The 20,118-nt window shown below is 49.9% G+C and overlaps 6 protein-coding genes across 6 annotated transcripts, besides 4 other annotated features; 3 read left to right on the top strand and 3 right to left on the bottom strand.

Moving 5' to 3' along the window:
• Positions 1 to 546: 546 nt before the first annotated feature.
• Positions 547 to 1,381, top strand: NFIA_071150 (uncharacterized protein; the record flags this gene model as incomplete). Its single annotated transcript, XM_001263840.1, has 3 exons — positions 547 to 611; positions 668 to 1,024; positions 1,081 to 1,381. The coding sequence occupies 3 exons, from the start codon at positions 547 to 549 to the stop codon at positions 1,379 to 1,381; spliced, it is 723 nt and encodes a 240-aa protein (XP_001263841.1).
• A 1,407-nt stretch (positions 1,382 to 2,788) lies between these two features.
• NFIA_071160 (putative transcription initiation factor TFIID subunit 12) lies at positions 2,789 to 4,699 on the top strand (the record flags this gene model as incomplete). The annotated part of the gene is made up of 2 exons (XM_001263841.1): positions 2,789 to 4,378; positions 4,445 to 4,699. 2 exons carry the CDS (start codon positions 2,789 to 2,791, stop codon positions 4,697 to 4,699), a joined length of 1,845 nt encoding a protein of 614 aa, XP_001263842.1.
• Positions 4,700 to 6,338: 1,639 nt separating this feature from the next.
• Positions 6,339 to 9,125, bottom strand: NFIA_071170 (1-phosphatidylinositol-4-phosphate 5-kinase; the record flags this gene model as incomplete). Its single annotated transcript, XM_001263842.1, has 3 exons — positions 6,339 to 6,854; positions 6,928 to 7,888; positions 7,960 to 9,125. 3 exons carry the CDS (start codon positions 9,123 to 9,125, stop codon positions 6,339 to 6,341), a joined length of 2,643 nt encoding a protein of 880 aa, XP_001263843.1.
• Positions 9,126 to 9,675: 550 nt separating this feature from the next.
• Positions 9,676 to 9,723: a microsatellite.
• Positions 9,724 to 10,601: 878 nt separating this feature from the next.
• Positions 10,602 to 10,626: a microsatellite.
• Positions 10,603 to 10,633: a microsatellite.
• Positions 10,634 to 11,676: 1,043 nt separating this feature from the next.
• Positions 11,677 to 12,929, bottom strand: NFIA_071180 (histone H1/H5 family protein; the record flags this gene model as incomplete). The annotated part of the gene is made up of 7 exons (XM_001263843.1): positions 11,677 to 11,817; positions 11,877 to 12,050; positions 12,112 to 12,170; positions 12,299 to 12,429; positions 12,561 to 12,583; positions 12,742 to 12,767; positions 12,863 to 12,929. 7 exons carry the CDS (start codon positions 12,927 to 12,929, stop codon positions 11,677 to 11,679), a joined length of 621 nt encoding a protein of 206 aa, XP_001263844.1.
• Positions 12,113 to 12,136: a microsatellite.
• Positions 12,930 to 15,196: 2,267 nt separating the features above from the next.
• Positions 15,197 to 16,672, bottom strand: fen1 (multifunctional nuclease RAD27; the record flags this gene model as incomplete). The annotated part of the gene is made up of 5 exons (XM_001263844.1): positions 15,197 to 15,718; positions 15,790 to 16,351; positions 16,404 to 16,408; positions 16,496 to 16,581; positions 16,660 to 16,672. The coding sequence occupies 5 exons, from the start codon at positions 16,670 to 16,672 to the stop codon at positions 15,197 to 15,199; spliced, it is 1,188 nt and encodes a 395-aa protein (XP_001263845.1).
• Positions 16,673 to 17,307: 635 nt separating this feature from the next.
• NFIA_071200 (Zn(II)2Cys6 transcription factor) lies at positions 17,308 to 19,745 on the top strand (the record flags this gene model as incomplete). Its single annotated transcript, XM_001263845.1, has 4 exons — positions 17,308 to 17,585; positions 17,653 to 18,505; positions 18,577 to 18,853; positions 18,922 to 19,745. 4 exons carry the CDS (start codon positions 17,308 to 17,310, stop codon positions 19,743 to 19,745), a joined length of 2,232 nt encoding a protein of 743 aa, XP_001263846.1.
• Positions 19,746 to 20,118: the final 373 nt, after the last annotated feature.

Consider the following 20,118-nt stretch of genomic DNA (forward strand, 5'->3'; position numbering starts at 1 on the left):
ACAGGGCTTAGTCAGTTGGGGGAAGCTTAGTTAACTAACTTACTGGGAGCGGCAGCTGATGTGATGCTGGAGCTGGTCAGCTGCAGAACAATACTCGCCTCACTATATTTATTGACAACAGAATTACTGAAATACATATAAGAAGAAAAAAAATAGGGATAGGTTCGTCCTACTAAGCTGTGAGTTGGTCAACAGCTGTACAGTCTAGGTATATCTCTTCTTTCTACTAGGGATCACAGCTGCAGAGTGAACTGTTCTGTTTGTCGGTCGCAAAACAGTTGCGTTGCCACCTGAAAGCGTCGACTGAGGCCTCAGGCAGCAACAAGCTTGGCGGCAGCTCCTTCTTGGCGGTGATTAACGCGACCCAACGCCGCCGCCATTGGATGTTTACATCCGGAGTAATATTATTGTCTACGGAGTGTCTATCTACAGAGTAGCCTGTAGTACTATCTTTTGATTTAATGAGGCACCCCGAGCACTGATCTGAATACTATATTGTGGCAATCATCATTGTTCATCAAAACTCAATAGTTAGCCGTTTCAACGATGTCCTTACTCGAAAACCATCTGGAGCAAATCCAGCTCTCCTCAAATGCCATCGCCGAGTTACCGTAAGCGTATGGCCTTGTCCTCTTCGTGACTTTGTGCTGATCGAGCTTTTTGACAGTTTTCCCCAACCTCGCATATTCACCAATGCTCTTTTGGGCCCTCACGATATCACTGCTTTGATCCGCGATACCGAAGCTCATGAACGAGCACTTTTCCAGACGGACCCGTCTGCCAAGTCCCAACGGCGAGCAACGAGGAGGGGAACAATGTTTCAATCCGAAGTCGACGGAGAGTCCATGGCGAGTCGGATTTATGCTGCGCGAAATAACAGAAATCAGTCGGCTGTCGCAAGAGTCCTAGGTTCTGACATGATGGACGAGATCAAGCGCTCCGCGGGAACATCAGCCAGGGGAACGCGAAGTGAGGTCAATATTGACGTTCTTCTTCGCGGGGCGGAGGTTCTCTGCAATGTCTAGTAAGCAAGCTGCTCTTATGAATTACCCTTTGTTTGCTGGTGCTGATTTCGTGAAGTCCCGTTGCTGGTGCCCAGGAGAAAATTGCGACTCTACGTTATCGTCACGAGCTGATCAGTGATTCTATTGCTAAATTAGAAGAACGAGTAGCGAGGAACACTGCAGAATTGGAGCAGATGAGCCACTCCTACGGGGAGGAGTACGACGACTATGACAATTCTACCACCGCACCCCCGGAAGTCACAGACGCCGATATTGAGCGAGAGATGGGAGAGATCAGAGAGTTAGAAAGGCAGAAACGAGCTCTAGAAGCGCGTGTAAGCGGTATGGAAAGGGATTTGGGTGGCTTGATGACCTGAACCATCCGGTCGACCACTTTTCAACGCCTCATATTCAGCGTCTGAGACAGGAGGATGAGCCCCTCTTGGCCTCGACAAGCTACCGTCATGGCTGCTGAATCCTTTCATTGGTTGATTGGCAATCTCTTTTTGCCTTTGCCACGTACGTTCCTTGGCTGAATCCGATCAGGAAAGTGAACAGACAACTCTATGAACACTTGAATGTTTGCGCTCATGCGGGAGCCGAAACGAGATTTCTGGGACTTGCACCGAACCAGCCCGGTCAGTCTGGGCGGTCTGCGCTTGCCCGATGTGCCTGAACGCTGTAGGCTTCATCCTTTGAACTGTCTTCAGACAGCACGTTAGTCCTCGGAACTAGAACCCTATTGAGCGGAGACACAGCAGTCGAATGTTCAAATAGGTGACGAGCTTCTCTTGGTAGATCTCGATATTGTCTGCTCAACTATACGTGTATGGGTTGGGTTGGTTTACGAATGGAATAGGGGTCATATGATTGCAGCAGTCCTTTCCTCAGCAATCGCTCCGAAATGAAATTGAAGGAACTCTGGCTTGACTCTCACTTGTCATTTTACCTGGATAATCTTCAAGCCTTCTTTGACACTGAGAATCAGCGCATCTGTATCTTAATATTCGCTCACCGAATCTGAGCAAACAGTTGATGGTTCTATCTACATGGCCTGTTTGATCACAATGGCTCTCCTTCGAAACAACATTTGCGCTCCATTATCCGCGCTGTAGGGAGATCAACATGTCCGATCAGAGATCGTCGTTGTACTCCCTCCTACGTAGATAGCGCTTTTGGTCATATCCGTCTAACAACTTTACTATGGGGTTCCGATGCACAAGTCAAGTATGCCTAGGATCCGAGTTTCATGCTAGTCTCAAAATCTACTTGTGAATAGCGCAATAAGATTGTTGGAAGTAGTGTACAGTCAATAGGAGCCGAGTCAATAGCTCAGTAACGAGGTCAGAATATGGAGACATCACCATCAGTGAGGCGCACTACAGTGTTCGTCGCATTTAAGGCTGCGATGCCAAGCCTGAGGCTCCAACGCTCCCTTCCGGTTCCTCTCCGCCATCATTCATTGGATACTGGGACTGACCAGGCTTTATCAATCCCTTTCTCAAGCTGGAAGGCTGCGTCTGGGGTCTGAAATCCACTCTGCGGGAATCATTTTGACCCGTCTGCCAGCGTTACGAGGTTATTACGAGTATATTTCCTCTCACCATCACGACGCAGTCCAGGTCGAATTCACGATTTTGACCTCCAACTAACACCTTCAAAGTCACCTCGTCACAAGCGCCACCTCCTTTGTTCCGTTCAGCTAGCTCCCCTGGCGAGCCTTAGTATACCCCTTCAGCTCCTCCTTCCCGATTAGACTACGAGATTTGTCGCTGCCGACCAACATGGATGGCTCACAGGCCCAGGCGAATCAGCCTATGGTTCCGCCTCAGCAGCACTCGAACCTAATCCGGACAGACCAGGTCCAGAAATTACCTCATCTCAATGAGCAGCAAAAGGCTCAGCACACCCAGTTGGTGCGCAATTTCTGGGAGATACTCAACAGCCGGGACCCGCAGAGTGCGGAATACCAGAACGCCCACATGAGACTCACACAGCTCTCTCAGAATCTGATGAAAGGCATGCGAATGTATCAACAAAACCGTCAGCAAGCACTGCAGCAGCACCAACAGGCTCAGGCGGCAGCTGCAGCCGTGCAGGGACAGCCAGTTCAACGTACGCAGTCCGCCAACCCACAGTCTTTCTCTCAGCTTCTCCCACAGATCCAACAGAAAGTAAACGGTCTTCACTTCTTCCTCCCTCCCAATATCAGCAAAGAACAGGTGCAAACATGGCTGCCAGAGGCAAGACTACGATACGGTATTGCGCTGCAGAAACAGGAGATCGGACGCGTACGTATCGCGGAACTGCGCCAACAGTTTGCGCAGCGACAGGCCGCTGGGAACATGAGCCAGGAAGAGGTGCAGGAGTTCAAAAATCGGCAGCTCGGGGCGGAGAAGCTCTACCGAGAAGGCAGCGACTTCCTGAACAAATTCAAGGAGCAACAGGAATCCTTCAAGGCACAGCAGCAGAACCAGCAACTGAATAGAGCAGGTCTACCGAACGCCGCGCCCGGTCAACCTCAACAGCCACAGGGGACTGCAGAGCAGGCTGCTGCTGCGACTGGGACTGCGCCTGCCGCCACACCTGCGCCCACTGCCGGTGACAAGCGTCCAGTGAATGTCCCCGGACCCATGCACCCTGGGCAAGCCCCCACTCCGGCACCTCACACCATTAACTCTGCTGTAAATGCGGCACGAAATCAAGCCGGACAAGCGGCCATGTCTCCCTCCACGACTCAGCCGGGCCAAGCGCCCGTCACACAAGCTGCAGGCACCGCACCTGCCGCTCCCGCCGCGCCTCCCCATCAACCACAACCGCAGCAACCGCAACCTCTTTCGCAACAGGGGACTCCAGGCGCGCAGGTCACATTTAGCCAAACCCCTAATCCGGACGGTTCGACGCCCACTCCTTCAGCTTCACAGCCAATCAACATACAGGGTCCACCACGTCCTTTGTCCCATCAAGCTGCGATGGCGCAAGCTGCTCAGAATTATACCAACAACGCCGCGAACAATAACATGGCTCAACAAAATGTGTCGCAAGCAGCTGCCAATCCTCATGCACATCCTCAGGGGTATATTTCCAATCGCGCGTCGGAAAATTCAGCGCGTAACATCAACATGGCCATTCCAAAGAACCTCAACGTTCCTCCTCCAGAGCCGGTCAGCATGGCACCAGCTCGGCCCACTCTGTCCGGCGGCCCCAGTCATGGCGCCATGGGCATGATGGGCCAACCAGCCATCCAGAAGCATCCTGGCTACGTCCTTGAAGGCGAAGGCCAGCGTGTATTGAGCAAGAAGATGCTTGACATCCTGGTGCGCCAGGTCACCGGAGGAGGAGAGGGTGAAGGGCTTACGCCGGACGCCGAAGAGGTAAGTTTTATTCTTCGCATTAGGGCTGCTTCCCGCTGTGCACGGCTTGCTAAATCATCACGATAGTTCATCCTGCAAATGGCCGACGATTTCGTTGATGACGTGATCACCGCTGCTTGCCGTCTCGCCAAATTGCGCCCATCCTCTACGCTTGAAATCCGCGACATCCAACTCGTCCTGGAAAGAAACTACAACATGCGCATCTCCGGCTTCTCCACCGACGATCTCCGCACCGTGAAGAAACCGCAGCCCACGCAAGGCTGGACTCAAAAGATGTCAGCCGTCCAGGCCGCCAAAGTTACTCAGGGAAAGGCCGAGTGATCCACTTTTCCATGTTCCTTCTCCCTTCCTCCTTCATCCTCTTGACCAGAAAATAAGGGAAGTCGTCAAGGATAGAATTATACAGGGCAGAGCAGCTTCCCATCAATCTTCTGGCTTTACTTTCATCTCCTAAATCACGGAAAACTTGAGATCTCCCCTGGAGCGACACTCAAAACGTGAAATATTCTACATTGTGCGTATTCGGACTGGCGTCACCGGTGGGGTTGGGCCTCTGCTTTTCTGTTCTTCTTTTTCTGATAGCTTTTGCCCTTGCTAGGTTGTCTTTCCTGGGGGGCAAACTACGAATTCGCTCAACTCCTGGAATGTTGCATCTATCCCGGCGTCATGATTTGAGAGGGCCTGTTATTCTGATATACCACCTTAGGCTAGGCAGAGATTAGGTTCAACGAATGGTAAAAAATTGATTCATGATTTCATGTCTGAACCTGCATTCTGGGGGATTCTCCATGGATCTCGACGCTTCCTTCTAGAAGTCCTTGTAAAGATGTCTTCCGTGGGGATACATTGCAGGTCTCGGTAGGGTGAAAGTTGAGGTTGTAGGTAACGAGCATAAAATGTGTCTACAAGAACGGAAGGAACCGTTGATGCCGTGAGAAAAAGGGAAACTACCTTATCACTCGGGTCATGTTTCTTGCTACTGAAGGTAGATGCCATCCATGGATGTCATGTCGGAAGCAGGAACATAATGGTATCAATTTTCTACTTGGTGTAAAGTCTTCTATCGATCTTCTAGGGCGTAGAAAGTGCAACACTAACTCACAATGCGAGAAAGAGACAATGATGACGCGCTCAAATCTGCTCACAGAAATTACAAAACAAGGCTTCTCCCAACAGACTATTGAGTCCAAAACAGAGATCCAAGGACAACTGAGAATCACCAGAATAACGTGCAGGAAGGGAAATAGCAGGCAACAGGGTTCCAAGTGTGTCTAGGATGGCAGAGAATTGCAAGTCCGACGATGGGCGGCTTCGAAACAGGGAGTAACGCGGAGCAGAGGGGACGAAGAGAAGAGAGAAGCAATATACAAAAATATCTGTGATGCAAGAAAATATTGGGGGAATGGAAAAGAATAATAAAAGAAGAAAAATTGTTCGAGAGAGTGAGATTAAAGACAACCCATGTAGCCCTTTGCATAGGAGATTGTCAGCTAGATGTGCCTGGCTTGGCGTCGGCATCTACCAGAAGAGAGTGAATGGACAGAAGGCAAAGCAAAATACACAAAAGGGAATAAAAAGAGGGTATGAAAGTGTTTCAAAAGATGGTGCGAATGGTCGAAGATAGCTGTGTCATGGTGCAAAGAAGAAAAACGAGGGTTGGAGACAGCATTGATTGTCTCAAAATAACTGAGCGGCAATGGAGGACACCATGGTACTAAGGAAAATCATGTCAATCATGGTAACATGGACACTATCACAAAATCGGCCTGCCCAAGGATTGGTGCAGAACCGATAGATGGGTGGGAGAAGATGCGTCGCACGAACATGCAAGGTAAACGATCTATGGCGCCCAAGAAACAAAGCGTCATTGACTGCGAATGGGGATATCATGAGATAATCGACCGAAAACAGCACGCCAGAAACAGAAACGGAGTGGCGGGTCGTATAATGGCGACGCCGGTTATCGGCTTGCTAAGGGTGATAATGTGCCGTTGGGGCCGCTATAAGAAACTCCTTTTCCTTTTGGGCCGTCTTGCGAGCTGCCCATGCCAGGCAAGGGCGGCAGATCCTTTTCTGTGAGCGACGGTCCTTGTCGGCTATGCTGGCTGTGTCCCCCAACACTGCTCTGCTCACCGGCTTCGTCCACTATGGGCAGAGTCGACGTCGGACCTGGTCCGTTGGCGTCCGCAGGGTCCCAGACAGTTGAAAGCGTTCGAGGATGCGTGGTCGAGACGTCCTTTGCGGCTTCCTTCTCGGCAGCCTGCATTGTTCGTTCGACAGATTCGGTTCGTTCTGCTGATGTTTTGCCCTGCGCTCGAGCTTCTCTATGTCGTTCGACTTCCTCCTTGGACATAGTAATGCCCCTGATGAATTTAACAAACCGGTCGCCATAGCTCTCAGGCGGAATTGGGGAGATCTGGCCGCGATCATGGGAAAGTCCTTTGAAGAAGTTTTCCAGTTTCTTCACGGTCCCATACTGTCACAGTGTCAGTCAATGCTCAGAGCCTCGATGAGAGACTGGCTGCTTTGTATTGCAGTAATGCACTTACATGTGTCAGACAGTCAATTATGCCAAGGTAATAGATCTCATCTCCAGGCTGGCCGTTCTCGTGAGTAGCTCGGAACCCTCCGTCGTCTGCATAAAAGACATGATACTGTCTCTCATCTAGAATCTCTTCAGGCATCTTCGCAGCGGCTTTGTCAAGCGGCACTGGGCGCTCCTTTTTGATGAGCATCCGCAGCTCACGTGCCTTGCGTTCGTTTTCTAGCTTGGAAGGAGTGCGCATCAGCATGTTCGGACTCGTCTCTTCTTCACGGTCACCTCCCGGTTGAAACACTTGCAACGTCTTGTCGCGAAGCTTTTCTTCGTTGCCTCTCCCAAGGTCGTGAATACCCACCAGGAGAGAGTAATCCATTATCTTCAGTTTTTTCAATAGCTCAACATCGCGTTCCAATTGAGCGAGGAAGAATTGCCGTTTCGAAGGCCCGCACTCCAGGTGACGGCCTCTGCGAAGCCAGTTTAGATCCTTCAAAGTGGCCCGCGGATTTCTCTCGAGATCCTGCTCCCGCAGGTCCCGGCCGATTGTGGACCCCTTCAGGTCGAAGGTCTGGTGGATGTCGCGGTGGGGAGGGAAGAGGTTATTCATGACCACAAAGTGGATCTTGCGCCCGTATGCCATCTTCACCCGGTGAAGACCATAAAACTGTGATATCAGCGTGTTGGGATTCTGCTCCACATGTTTGTAATATTCTGGAAGAATCTTTCGCAGCAGTTTGTGTTCGGAGTGGTGGATAGTCTTGATAATGTATTTGTAGTCCCTGGAGAAGTAGAAGAAGCTTCCGCTCTTTCCTGGCGAGCCCAGCTCGGAGAGGATATACTTGCTGGTCAGGGACATCAAATAGTCGGCCGGGTCAAGGCGGAACTTGGCTCGCAAATGCCGGAACACCCACGGCGCATAGTCCTTAAATTTGAAGTCGTATTTTGCAGAGGGCGTCAGCTCGTTACCAGTACTAATAGCAACGAAAAAGTTAGCCAATCACCAAAACTTGGGAAGGGGAATGCAAGGTGGCGGTCGTCATACATGTCGAAAGAGAATTTATGCTTGGCTTCAAAATCCGCGGGTGTTAATTCCCGGTCCATTTTTGCGTTGATTCTCGACACCGTGAAGCGAATACCGGTCAGCATATTGTACGCAGTCACCCAGTTCACGTGGTTCTGGTCGACTTTCGTTCCAACGATGACGCGATCGTCATCGTCGTCATCGCGGCGTTTCCTTCTCGACGCTCTCCTCTGCTTGATCGCTTCTGCCCAACGCGCTGCATCCTCGTTCGGGCTGGCCTCGTCGGGAACCGAGTCCGAATGATTGGTTTTTGTAGCCCGCCGAACCAAACTGAGTGACGTTCGCCGGATGCCCCCTGCTGTTGGAGATAGCCTACCACTGCTATAAGCAGTCTCGTCCCCTTGATCGCGGCTGTTACGGCGGGCGCTTGTCACTCGGGGAACTTGCAGCGTATGTCGATGTCGAAGGCCTGATGCTGCGGGATCTTGCGTGTGACTAGCGTCAGCGGCGGCTGAGGGGAGAGGCGGGGAAGAATAACGGTGAGGAGCTGCCGTCTGTGAGGGAGTCAATCGATCGGGTTCGGACGCGAGCCGGCTGGCATCTTCGGCGAGCGAGGCGAAGATGGTGTTCCCGTTCGCGGCCGCAGTCGAGTTCTGAGAAACCACTTCGTCAACCGACGGTTGGGGCCGGTCTCCGTTAACCAGCGACTTTCCGTTGGGGGTTCGGTGGCTCGACGAGATCCCATTGACCTGCTGCGCGCTGGAGATGGACCCTGCAGCTGAGCCAATGCCAGCACTGGCTCCAGCATCAGAAGATTTTCGAGTAAAATCCTTGTCCATCGTCATTGAAAACCGGCCACTCTCCCTTGGATCGCGGACCGATCCATTCCCTAACGAATGCATGCTGCCATCTTTCGAATGTGGTAAATCTCGTGTGTAGGAGCTAGCGCTTGATCGGGGCCCATTCAAAGAATAGGCACTGCCATTCTTCAGATCTGAGGAATAGTGACGATCGGCCGACTGAGATTCTATGTGGTTCGTATCACCGTTCGGCCAGTTTGTCCATAGAAAGGTATTTCCCACGGGTGCTCTGTCGTGCGGTTTCCCTTGCGGTGAATCAAACGGGCGAGGGTGTGTGACCGTAGCAGTAGATGACTGAAAAGGCCCGTCGCTGGAGAAAGAGGGCATGGTGCGCTCCTTTTTTCCCTTATTGTTGCGGCTCCCAAGGGGCAGCGAGGAGGAGTTCCAGGGGAAAGAAGGAAAGAGGAGATGGGACTGTGACGTGAGGTCTGCGTGGACCAACGAATCCGAGCGAGCAGACGGGAGGAAATCGCTTCGGGTACTTAATAAGATGACGCTGTAACCAATGAGGGGACGACGAGATGGGACAAGCGACAGAAGGCGGAGAAAGGGGAGTGATTGATTGTGTATAGCCGACCGATCAAGAGACACGGGGTATTAATTCGATGCGCGTAATGATTAATTGAATGCAAAGGCAATGAGGAGAGAGGTGGGGAGTGGTGGTATTCTTCCCGAGTCGAGCTGGAGTGGCCAGCCGGGGTAGGCGTGGCAGAAAGTTCAGCGACCGATAAGCATGTTCAGGACGGAAAGAAAGAGTTGAGATGGACCAAACAACGTGGTCAGAGGCGGCGAATCACCGAGATAGACTAATCTAATCCGAAGGAGAGGGAGAGAGAGGAGGATGAGATTGATTAAAGGTGTATGAAGATGAGGATTGGAGAGAGGAAGGGAGAGAGAGCAAAGAGAGAGCGAGAGAGTGTGAGAGCTGGAGCTAAGATGGAGAGGGAAGACCAAGCTCGGATAATAATGATTATTAGGTATTATGCTGTATGTTGGAGTTGAGCAGCAGTATAATTGTTCCTCAGTCAATCAATGCACGGTAGAGGGATTGACTATGGTAATATTGATATTCTTGATATGGATATCGATCCAAGACAGTTGAGAAAATGAGTGTGGTGATAATATCAACAGGATGGAAACACAGAGAGAAAAGAGTGGGGAGAAAAGCAAGAAAGGAGAGGATAGAAAGACGGAGGCCTGGAGTCTACAGGTCCCGATCCTAGGAACTAGGGATGTTCTTTTCTTAGAGCTTTGTATTATTACTACTATTACTGTTCATTAAGGGCCTCGTGGAGTTCATATTTGATGATTTATGATGATAATTATGAAGGCCCGCACCGATGATTGGCATATTCCCGGCGGAAACAAAGAGGTTGGTTATTTGAGCGGAGAGAACAGGCCCAGTCACAACTCCACTGTTCAGCTCCGATGGCAGCATCAAGATCAATAGGATTGCCGATTGTTATGGTTGATGTACTCCGTAGAGTCGGGTACAAACAAATGCATTGAGTCTGAATATGTCCAACGATGTACGGAGTAGATGTTGAACACCTTACCCCGTTCAGTGCTCCGTACTGGTGTCCCGTAGCCGAAGGGATTGTAACTGAAGTACTGTACTACACCCATGCCGGCTGCCGAGTACTTGCTCATTGATGCCACTTGCACTGTGCTAGATATAGCATCATGGTTCCTATGTTACGGAGTAGAGTCTACGTTATCAAGAACAGAATCCCAGGCAGAGCTTCCTATCTCTTTGTTTTATTGCTATAGATTTCGTTCTGTTGGCTCGGACAAGCCAAGCACCATATACATACATATACATACATATATATATAAAACAATCTGACACAGGGGATTCCTTTTCAGTGGGTATTATATTTACTAAGTTGAGGTCCTGGCAATCAATCAATCATAGCACTCCTGTCATACCAATAAACATAGCAGCTTAATAGCTGACCACTATAACTGCTGCTCTTATAATATTAAGCATTCTTTTCTGTCTACCTGTTCAACACCTACATCCATGCAATGCATGCTCGCATGACAGGTCAGGAGACATCATCGGCAAGCAAGGGACATCCTCGCATTTCTGAAGTAAACTGGACTGTCCTATCATTATATTTCCATCATGAGGAAATAAAACCAATTCAGACGCCAAGGAAAGAATTCGAAATAATAAGTATTCCCAGGTATCTTGCTTCTTGCTTCTCGCTTTGAGCAGCCCATGCCTGAGGAGGAGCAAGATCAATTTACCTGCTGGAACTCCAATGCTGCGCGCAACCGTAGCTCATAGTTCAATGTTGCTGTTCTGCTAATTCAACATATGTGCACTCAACGCCCACGCCTGACAGAACGCGTAGCACAGAGGCTAAAAAAAAAAGTACAGAGAGCGTATGCCAAATTTCCGACGCCGAGATCGTACATAGTACATAGCGTAACCAAATGGGTCGGGAAGTACGAGCCAAATAGCAGTACAATGGCCGCAACCTGCAACTACAGTCTACGTGTGTCCGTCGAATAAACATGAAAGAAGCAATTCCATTTCAAGACATATCCTCGAACGAGTGCCCCAAACGCAGATAAGATGTTTCCCCTGGAAAAAAAGATCCACCGCAGGACGCCAACCCTACCAACATTCCAAAAACAACACAAAAAAAAAGAGCAAAAGCAATCGACAAGACATCCCGGGAGCAGACACAGCAACGGCCAGTAAAGATGGTAGGTGGCGGGACAAAGCAAATTACAACAGAAGGGAAGAAGATAAAGGGATACAGCCCAAAGAGATATCACTCGAAAACGCACGTCACGGACGAAAAAACATTGAAAGGAAAGGAGCAAACATAAGACAAATCGCTCAGAACGACCTCAGCGATGGCATTTATGCCTCGCTCTTCTCGGCCTTCTTGGTCGTTGCGGCCTTTCTCTTGGTGGCCTTCTCAGCGGGCTTAGCTGTCGTCTTGGTCACTCGGCCTGACTTGGTCGTGGAGAGAACCTTGGGCTGGTCAACCACAGCAGGAGCCTGTTTACGTATTAGCATCCATTGAGAATCGAGAAGCAACAGCGATAACGGTCACATACCGCGGTCGAGGCCTTGCGAGGTTTGGCGGTGTTGGCCTTGGGCCTTCCAGCAGCTTTCTTGGTGGTGGTGCCGGCCTTTTTGGTGGTAGCTTTGGCAGCAGGCTTCTCGGCCTTCTCCGTCTTCTTAGCGGCGGCCTTCTTGGGGGCAGCAGCCTTTGTCGTAGTAGTGGCCTTCTGTGTGAAGCATATTAGTTATGTTTTCACTTGATCGATTCAACATATACTTTGAACTCACCTTAGCAGCAGGTTTAGCAGCAGGTTCCTTCTTGGCAAGCTTCACAGGGCCGGAAGGACCTGCAATTGAGACGCGTCAGTGTTACGATTCCGCACAAAAGAACATGCGCAGGCAGCGAGACGCCCTATATTGATCAAAATGATCGGAGACCACGCAAGGTAGAAATGCGCGGCAGACAGCGACTTACCCTTGGGCTGAGTGAACTCTCCCTTCTCAACACCGGCCTTGATAGCCTTGTTGAACTGGCTGTCAAAAGCGGCCTGACTGGCGAAAGCAATTTTGTTGTTGGCCAGTACATATTTCTTGATAGACTGGCGACTGTAATGATGTAAAAAATCATACGTTAGTTTGATCGCGTCATAGAAGTAAGGTTATTGTGAGGGAAAGCTGAGCCACGTCGCCAAGCGGCGATGAATCTATACTCAGGATAATAGCAGAAAACTACATACCTGCTACCGTTACGCTCTTTGAGCTATAAAAGAGATGTCAGCGACCAACTTGAGATAAAATAAAGAGCAGCCCGATGGGTGGTTGGGACAGTCAAGCGCCGTGCAGACGTGTCACGGTCGGGGAAGTTCCCACCCGGCACCATCATCAAAAGGCGCCTCGGAAACAGCGTGATTAACTCACATTCAGGATAGCATCCTTGATCATATCTATATTTTCAGAATTAGCAGACATTCGCGACGAAAATGATACAAAAATCCCCCAAACGCGAAGTTGTGGTGATGAAAGATCAGTAGAAACATACCACGGTAGGAGGCGTGGCTCGAGGCGGCCTTCTTGGTCGCGCCGGTGGAAGCTTTCTTGGGAGGCATGTTGAAAGGTAAGAGGGGGATTGGTGTTGCTGATGGTGAAGCTATGTATATATATAAATCAAGAGATCCAGAAGATGGATTCAATGTCTAGAAGCTCCTAAAATAGACTGGTGAGTGGTGTGCGAAATCGAGGAAGAGAAAAAGCAGTCGACAACGGAAGGGGTGGAAAAGCCGCGGGGCACCGCGATTTATAGGGCAGCCGGTGTTGACACAGGATCACTCGCAAGCAGAAGCGGCACAACACGTCAAATCTCTCCCTCCTTTTCTTCGCTTTCCTCGTCTCTAATTTTTATTTTGCCTCGATATATGTGCTTCTCATACCTTAGTCTTTTATATAATGATTTAGCAGGTACAGATTGAACTAGTGTAGCGCGACGATCAGCCTTTGAAAGTATGAAGAGGGAATCGCTAAGAGCATCGAGTTCATGTTGTTTTGTACGCGCATGATCCTACTGTCTGCCTCCCTCAGCACTTCTTGTCTTCCCTCTGCTCCATACACGTAGTCGATGGATTTTAATTCCTTCTCCCCTCTCGCACCTGTCTATCATACTCATAATGGAGACTAGAAGGGGATTTGATCTCGGTCTATGCGCATTCCAGGCGAAACTAATCAGGCAACCTGTTGTTCTACCTCCTTTTTGTCCACTCAATTTCTCCATCTTCGCGTTGTTTGTGGGCTCTCGATCAGAACCCAACTCCCTTGCCAAGTCATTCACCTTTTTTCGAACAAATTACTTGAATCTTGATATGAATTTCTCGTAGAATCTGATTGAACTTGACATCTATCGCTTTTTGAAGAAAGAATTTGAACATTTTCTGTCAGATCTGCGGCGGTCGAAAGTGACTACTGAAACCGTCAAGATGCGATGCGATTGTACCTTGAATCACTGCAGTTCAATCAAGCTCATCCACTCCTGGCAGCTTGCACCGTGCTCATAAACAAGAGGCTGAGGAACTGAAGTCAATGATCTATCCCCTTGCATATTTACAGTTTCTCTCTGCTGGTAAGCAACATGATTGGAATCGCAGGTGGAGGAGGGTTTCGTCTACTCCGCTCGTGCTTTTGGTTGGGTCACGAGGATAGAGTGTGTCCATGACGATGATATCTATGATATACTGTAAGGGCTGAAGTTTGTCTCTGCGCCAATGAGCACCTGTTCCCTGGGTAAGTGTAAGAAAGGTTATTTCCAGTTAGGTATGATTTAAGCAAGAAACGAAGAGAGAGATCATGTGGTTAGGTGAAGAATATACCCAGGTCGTCAATGGTGGGATTCATCCAAGTACTACTCGACCTTCCTGCCAATCACTCTTCTTGCTGAACCATGGTATATCTTGCTTTTTCACCCTGATTGCCGTCATAGGTCACTTTTTTTGTATATCCAGTTCTGGATCAAATTGTCCTGAAGGATATGGCCTGAGTCTGGTTGACTGATCCGTTGTTTACATCATTGCAGCGGGCCGCTGTTTGGCTGGCTCATGGCCCAGGACATCACCACATCGGTGGACTTGTGGCAAAAGAATTTTAGGGAAGTGTGCATCGATCTACATCCAGGATACCCGCTATTATGTATTCTCATTCTAGAGTGGCCTCTATCGCCAGTAGAACAGTGTCGACAAAGCCCGCTAGTACCACTGCGCCTCTCATCCTTGATGGTGAAGTAATATTGTATAAGCCTTCATTCAATCCTTTCATTGCTGTCCAATCTGCCCCTGATTTTAATATTATTGCATCAAGTCCTACATCAATCCAAAAGATTGACTCTGGCATGTGTTGTATTGGTGGGACCAGGGGGTTACCACTATTTCTAGATACCAATGCATATATATCATTCCGCTGTAGGCGGATGCACGAGCAGGCTTTTCCCACGCTCTAGTACTTGACGAACCCCAAATCCTGCAATGCAGCCATATCATCGAAAGAAAAGACCCCCACTGCTATTACATGTCCATCCCTTGGGCGTCTTGTTGAAAAAGGATCAATGGGCGAATGGAGGGCGGAGGAATGCAGCGTCCCTACGCGGCATCAGGTACTGTCAGAATCAGAACATAACCTATAAACGGAAAAATAACCATATTCTTTTCGATCCCTAATCATACGTGAACCATCATATGCCATGGAAAAAGGAAACGCCACGCCTGTAGCTAAAGCCAGAAACGCCAGCAATATTACATAGTATTGACACGCAACATGCGAGCCCCGTGTCACCCTCAAGATACTCTTCCCGACACGACTCCTCCAAAGCTGGTCCTGTAAACAGACAAGCAAACTACGCAGCACCACGTGGTTTCGCCTTGGCCTCCTTCTTAGCCTTGGCCTCTTCCTTTTTGCGTTTCTTTTGTTCCTGTAACTTCTCATCGTGCTTGCGTTTGAGACTAGCCTTCTCCTCATCCGTCCGAGCGACCGGCTTGAAGAAGCCCTCAAGCCGTGATTGCTGAGCTGTTTTGAGATTCTTCTGCAGGCGCGCAGCTCCGTTGCGGACCCGGTCCTCGTTGAAACCCTTATCCTTGACCAGGAACTCCACCAAAGCTTCAACATCTGGCGCCTCCCATTTGAAGTCACACTCGGGATGATCAGCTTCTCGCACGTCTGGATGAAGAAACAACTCCCTCGCATCCTGATAGGGCCAATCTTCGGGGATGACGTATTTCTTCTTCGGGTCGTTCTCGATCGCCTCGACCACCTTCTCCAAGCTTCCGTGTTCCCGAATGAGTTTCAAAGCGGTGTTTGGCCCGACCTTTGGGATAGGTTCCAGATAGTCACAGCCGAGAAGAATGCATAGATCAATGAACTGTGCAGCCGGGTGTAAGCATGAGAAAATCGTATCCATGAAGGGATTCTGGGGATAAGCGAGTCGCCTACCTGTTTGCGATCCATGCCGAGCCCCTCTAGAGTACGATTCAGATGGATCTCTTGAATGGGTTCCTTTCTCTGCTCGCTGAACGTAAGATGCCTGAGAAGAATTGGCGCCTCGAAACATAACGTGTCCATATCCTCAGAAGCAGCGGCATAGACCTTCCCTGCCCGCGCAAGCACTGCACACTGGGCCTCCGCCTCAGTCGGAGCGTCGATGTACGGGATACCCATCAACTTCAACAGCTTTTTGCATTCCGCATTGTGCTCCCTTGTAACACGCACCGTGCGCCGCGAGAACTTCTCAACATCTTCCGCAGTGCCCGTCTCTTTTGCTTCCTCATGGGCTTCAGTAGCCTCCGCTTTTCGTGCAGTACGCTTCGCCAGTTCACCGGACTTGAGCTTCGGTGGCGCTCCATCAAAGACATAGAGAGGCTTAATCCCGTTATCGACCATGCGCAATGTCCGGTAAAACATTCCCATCAAATGTGACGTTGTCTCGCCCGACTCGCTCATGAGCTGTTGGCCCTCGGAGCGGACGGCGATCAAAAAACTGTAGATACTCATAGACCTGCAAGATGTGAGCTACATGACCTGAGGTGTCCGAGAAAGGTTCAACGCACGCATCCTATTCAACCATGGCTTGTAAGTATCACTGCAACTTTCAAATGTGTTTCCATGCTGGCTAGCAGGATTGGGAGAAAAGACTACATACGATGGCGACCTTTCGGCCAAAGTGGTTCTTGATATCCCCTGCCTTGATAGCATCTGGCGCATTCTCCTGAATAACTTGAAACAAATCTAGAGCCCCCCAATCAGCTCTATTCAAGCTTCAAACCTTGTGGTGGTAGCTGCTTAACTGGCCCAAAGTTCACTTACGTTTAATACCCATTGCGGCAGCTCTCAAATTTAGAAACAACCAAAAAGAAGAGGACAATCGCTACTCCCTTGGTGTGTTGGTAAACCACACACTAGAATAAGGTGTTCGAGATATGAAGCTCAAAAATAGCTTTACTCGCGCCCAGACGCGCCGCGGAAGGATGAACGCGCCATACATCATTTGAGCCTGATTAGGATTAGTGCAGTTGAGTTGGACTTCCACGTGATGTTGACACCCCGCGGGAGTTTCCCCGGCCTCAGGCGCCAAGGCTGTAACTGTAAGGCGGTAAGACCCCCAGGGGGGCCCAGACTTTTGATCTCCGCGTGTAGGAGCTTGGAAAGCCGAAAGGAAAGAGTGTAACGGGGAGAGAGGCGCTGCTATTCGCTGACGGCATCTGTGGTCCCTCCGTTCTCGGTCGATAGATCAGGTAATAGATAGGTGAAGTCGGTACATATGTAGGCAGAGCCTGCCAGAGAGGCGCACATCTACCCCGTACTAGGCCAGACTTTATTATTCAGTCTCCCCCCTCAGGCTGCATGTTGCACCCCTCTTCAACGGGGGCTAAATTCGTTGGGAGTAAAAGTCCAATACACCGGCACAATCCTACGCACTACTTCGAGGATGACCCTCCCCTTTTTACAGTAACCATGAAGCGGAGTCGCATTCAATTCGAAGCCAATGGCCATGCGTCTTCAGCCTCTCCTCAGGGAGCTTACTCGCATATGGCGACCGATGAGGATTCGAAACAGCAAATTCTGAGGCATATCCCTAAGATCTCAAGGAGAATCCGTGCATGTACAAACTGCAAGAATCACAAGGTGCGCTGTGATAAGGAAGGGGAGGCGCCATGTCAGAGATGCCGTCGCATGGGCTTGGACTGTGTTGTCAACAAAAGCCTACAGACTTTATTGGACGATGAGACAGAGTAAATATAGTTCATACATATACCGTCATTATTGTACACCATCGCTAATCGTTCCATAATCATGCAGGTGGAAGACGACGGTTGAGCTTGCAATGACGGATATACTCCGAAAGGCTCAGCTACCGGACTTGTCATACTATCAGTCGCTGAGCAAATCGATGGAGACTCCTTCGAGAAAAAGAGACCGCAAAGGATCAACAGCATCAACCGAAGATACCGGCACTGCGACGGTCAACCACGACAGGAGACCGAGCTCGATAGGCTCAAACTTGGAATCCGTCCCAATAGGTCCAAACTCATCGGCGAATTATTCCTTTCCCAAGCAACACTCTCAGTACTCCCTCGATCGGGAAGAAAATGGAACATCATCCCTGATTACTGCGCCGATGGGAAGTCTATACGAAGTGACTCGGCTGAGCGATATACCTCCAAGGTCTCCTGGACGTCAGCATGCATCCGACCGGGCACTAGTGACCGACTTCATATCGCGAGGAGTGATTGACCTTCAGGAGGCGGAGGACCTATTCCACTATTTTGATCAGGTGCTCAGTCGTTATCTGTGGGATGGTATGGCGTTGGTGCACAAGGATCTTACGTCGGTTCGCAATTCTTCTTCAATGCTTTCCGCCGCCATTCTTGCAGTTTCAGCTCTCCATTTACCCAACAAAGAGAAAACATTCGATACCTGTTATACGGAATTCGCGAAGCTGGCTTCGGAATCCATGCTTGATAGACATCATACCCTCGACGACTTGCGTGCATTATGTGTTGGCGCATTCTGGCTTGCGGATGTCAGTTGGAAGCTTTCGGGCTATGCGGTCCGGATTGCGACTGAACGGAATCTTCACCAATCTTATCGCAAGGCCATGCAGGGCTCTGTGGAGCATATAGAACAAGTGAGGCTCTGGTACCTTCTCTATGTAAGTCTAGGTCGCGATCAGGAGAGTGTTACGGCTGCCAGATGATTGACGCACTGAAATCGACTACATAGACCCTGGAGCACCATTTCTCTATCGCCTACGGACGACCGCCTATCATCCATGAGGATCCAAGCATCGCGAATCACAATACGTTCACAATTTCTCCGACGGTGCAGCAGTCGGACCTTCGTCTTCACAGCCAAGTGGACCTGTTCATCATCTTGACTCGAATATACCACGCTTTCGGTCCCGATGTCGACTTGGAGGTCCCCGAGAGCGAATTCTCCACAATAAATAAGTTCGACGCTGATCTTGGAGATTGGCGCTCCGCCTGGCTCCCTCGTTTAGGTACGAATAACGACTTGATCTGCTTGGGTTGGTGATCTGAAAAGAGCGCTAACATTGAGATGAAACAGCTGGAAGTCGGTATGTCGGTGCGTACCCTTACAAAGCCGTCTATCTGCACTACCACTTCTCTCGTCTGCAACTAAACTCGGTTGCTTTACGGACGTATCACTCCTCGAATTCGTCGCGGCCGATGTCCGCTGAACGCAAGAAACATGCCAATCTGGCGATAGAATCTGCGATCGAAACGCTCCTGGTGGTCCTCGAGGAACCCGACATTCAAAGAGCTTTGATTGGCGTTCCTCTATATCTCCACAGCATGATCACCTTTGCAGCTGTGTTCCTCCTCAAGATCGCCGCTAAATGTTGCTCGGGGACGCTGCCGAATGCACAAGGACAGCAAAACTCCATTGCCTCGGCGGGTCTTTCAATTGACGCGCCTTACGTGCGTGCCTTGGTTGGTAAAATTATTGAACTCATGGTGACTTGTAGCAAGCGTGCTAGTGAGCGCCATCTTACTCATCATATAGCCCGTGGCTTGCGCAAGATGCTTACAGGATTCGAGGAGTGGGAAAAGAGAAGTTCGAGTGGTCAGCAATCTCTGGGACAGAATTCCTATGAGACTACATCAATGTTCAAGCCCATTATAATTCCTGGAGCGCAACCGTTGGGTGAACGAGACACCATTCTGAGCCACCCTCCTCCGCTACCTGGAATGGCTCCCCTGTCGGCTGAGCGCAGTAATGGGTCTGAACCTGCTCAGACGCAGGGGAAGCAGGAGTCAGGTCTCTCGATAAGCTCTCTGGATCCTATGATGGCTGATTTATGGGGCTTCGACGAGGAGTATTTCCCTACGGGAGTCTTCGACTTTCTTCAATCTCAGATGCCTGCTTGAGGTGTTCCGGCAGTCATCGGCAACAACCGGCATTGACTCGGTAGAGCTCAGTGAAAAGAACAACAACTAACGTGACGGTTCATTTACTCGAGGGCCCAGTTTGGCGCTCTGGCTGAAGTCCTCCGACATTATTACTCGATTATAACCGAACTTCGCAAGTCGATCCCAGCTTGTGTCATACGCATTCCATATCTGATCCGCCGATGAACTGCTGAGCACTACATTGTCGTGTAATGTGTCCACGATCATTTCGAAAGGCTTCACAGGCCAGGGAGTTCCCATCCGAGCATGCAACTCAGGAAGTCCGTCTGAGAAGGCATTTCTCTTTCGAACATTGGATTTCTTCAATCACGAATCCTTCCCTTATATAGGT

This window comes from Aspergillus fischeri, genomic scaffold (assembly GCF_000149645.3).
Source record: "Aspergillus fischeri NRRL 181 1099437636252 genomic scaffold, whole genome shotgun sequence".
Lineage (NCBI taxonomy): Eukaryota > Fungi > Ascomycota > Eurotiomycetes > Eurotiales > Aspergillaceae > Aspergillus > Aspergillus fischeri.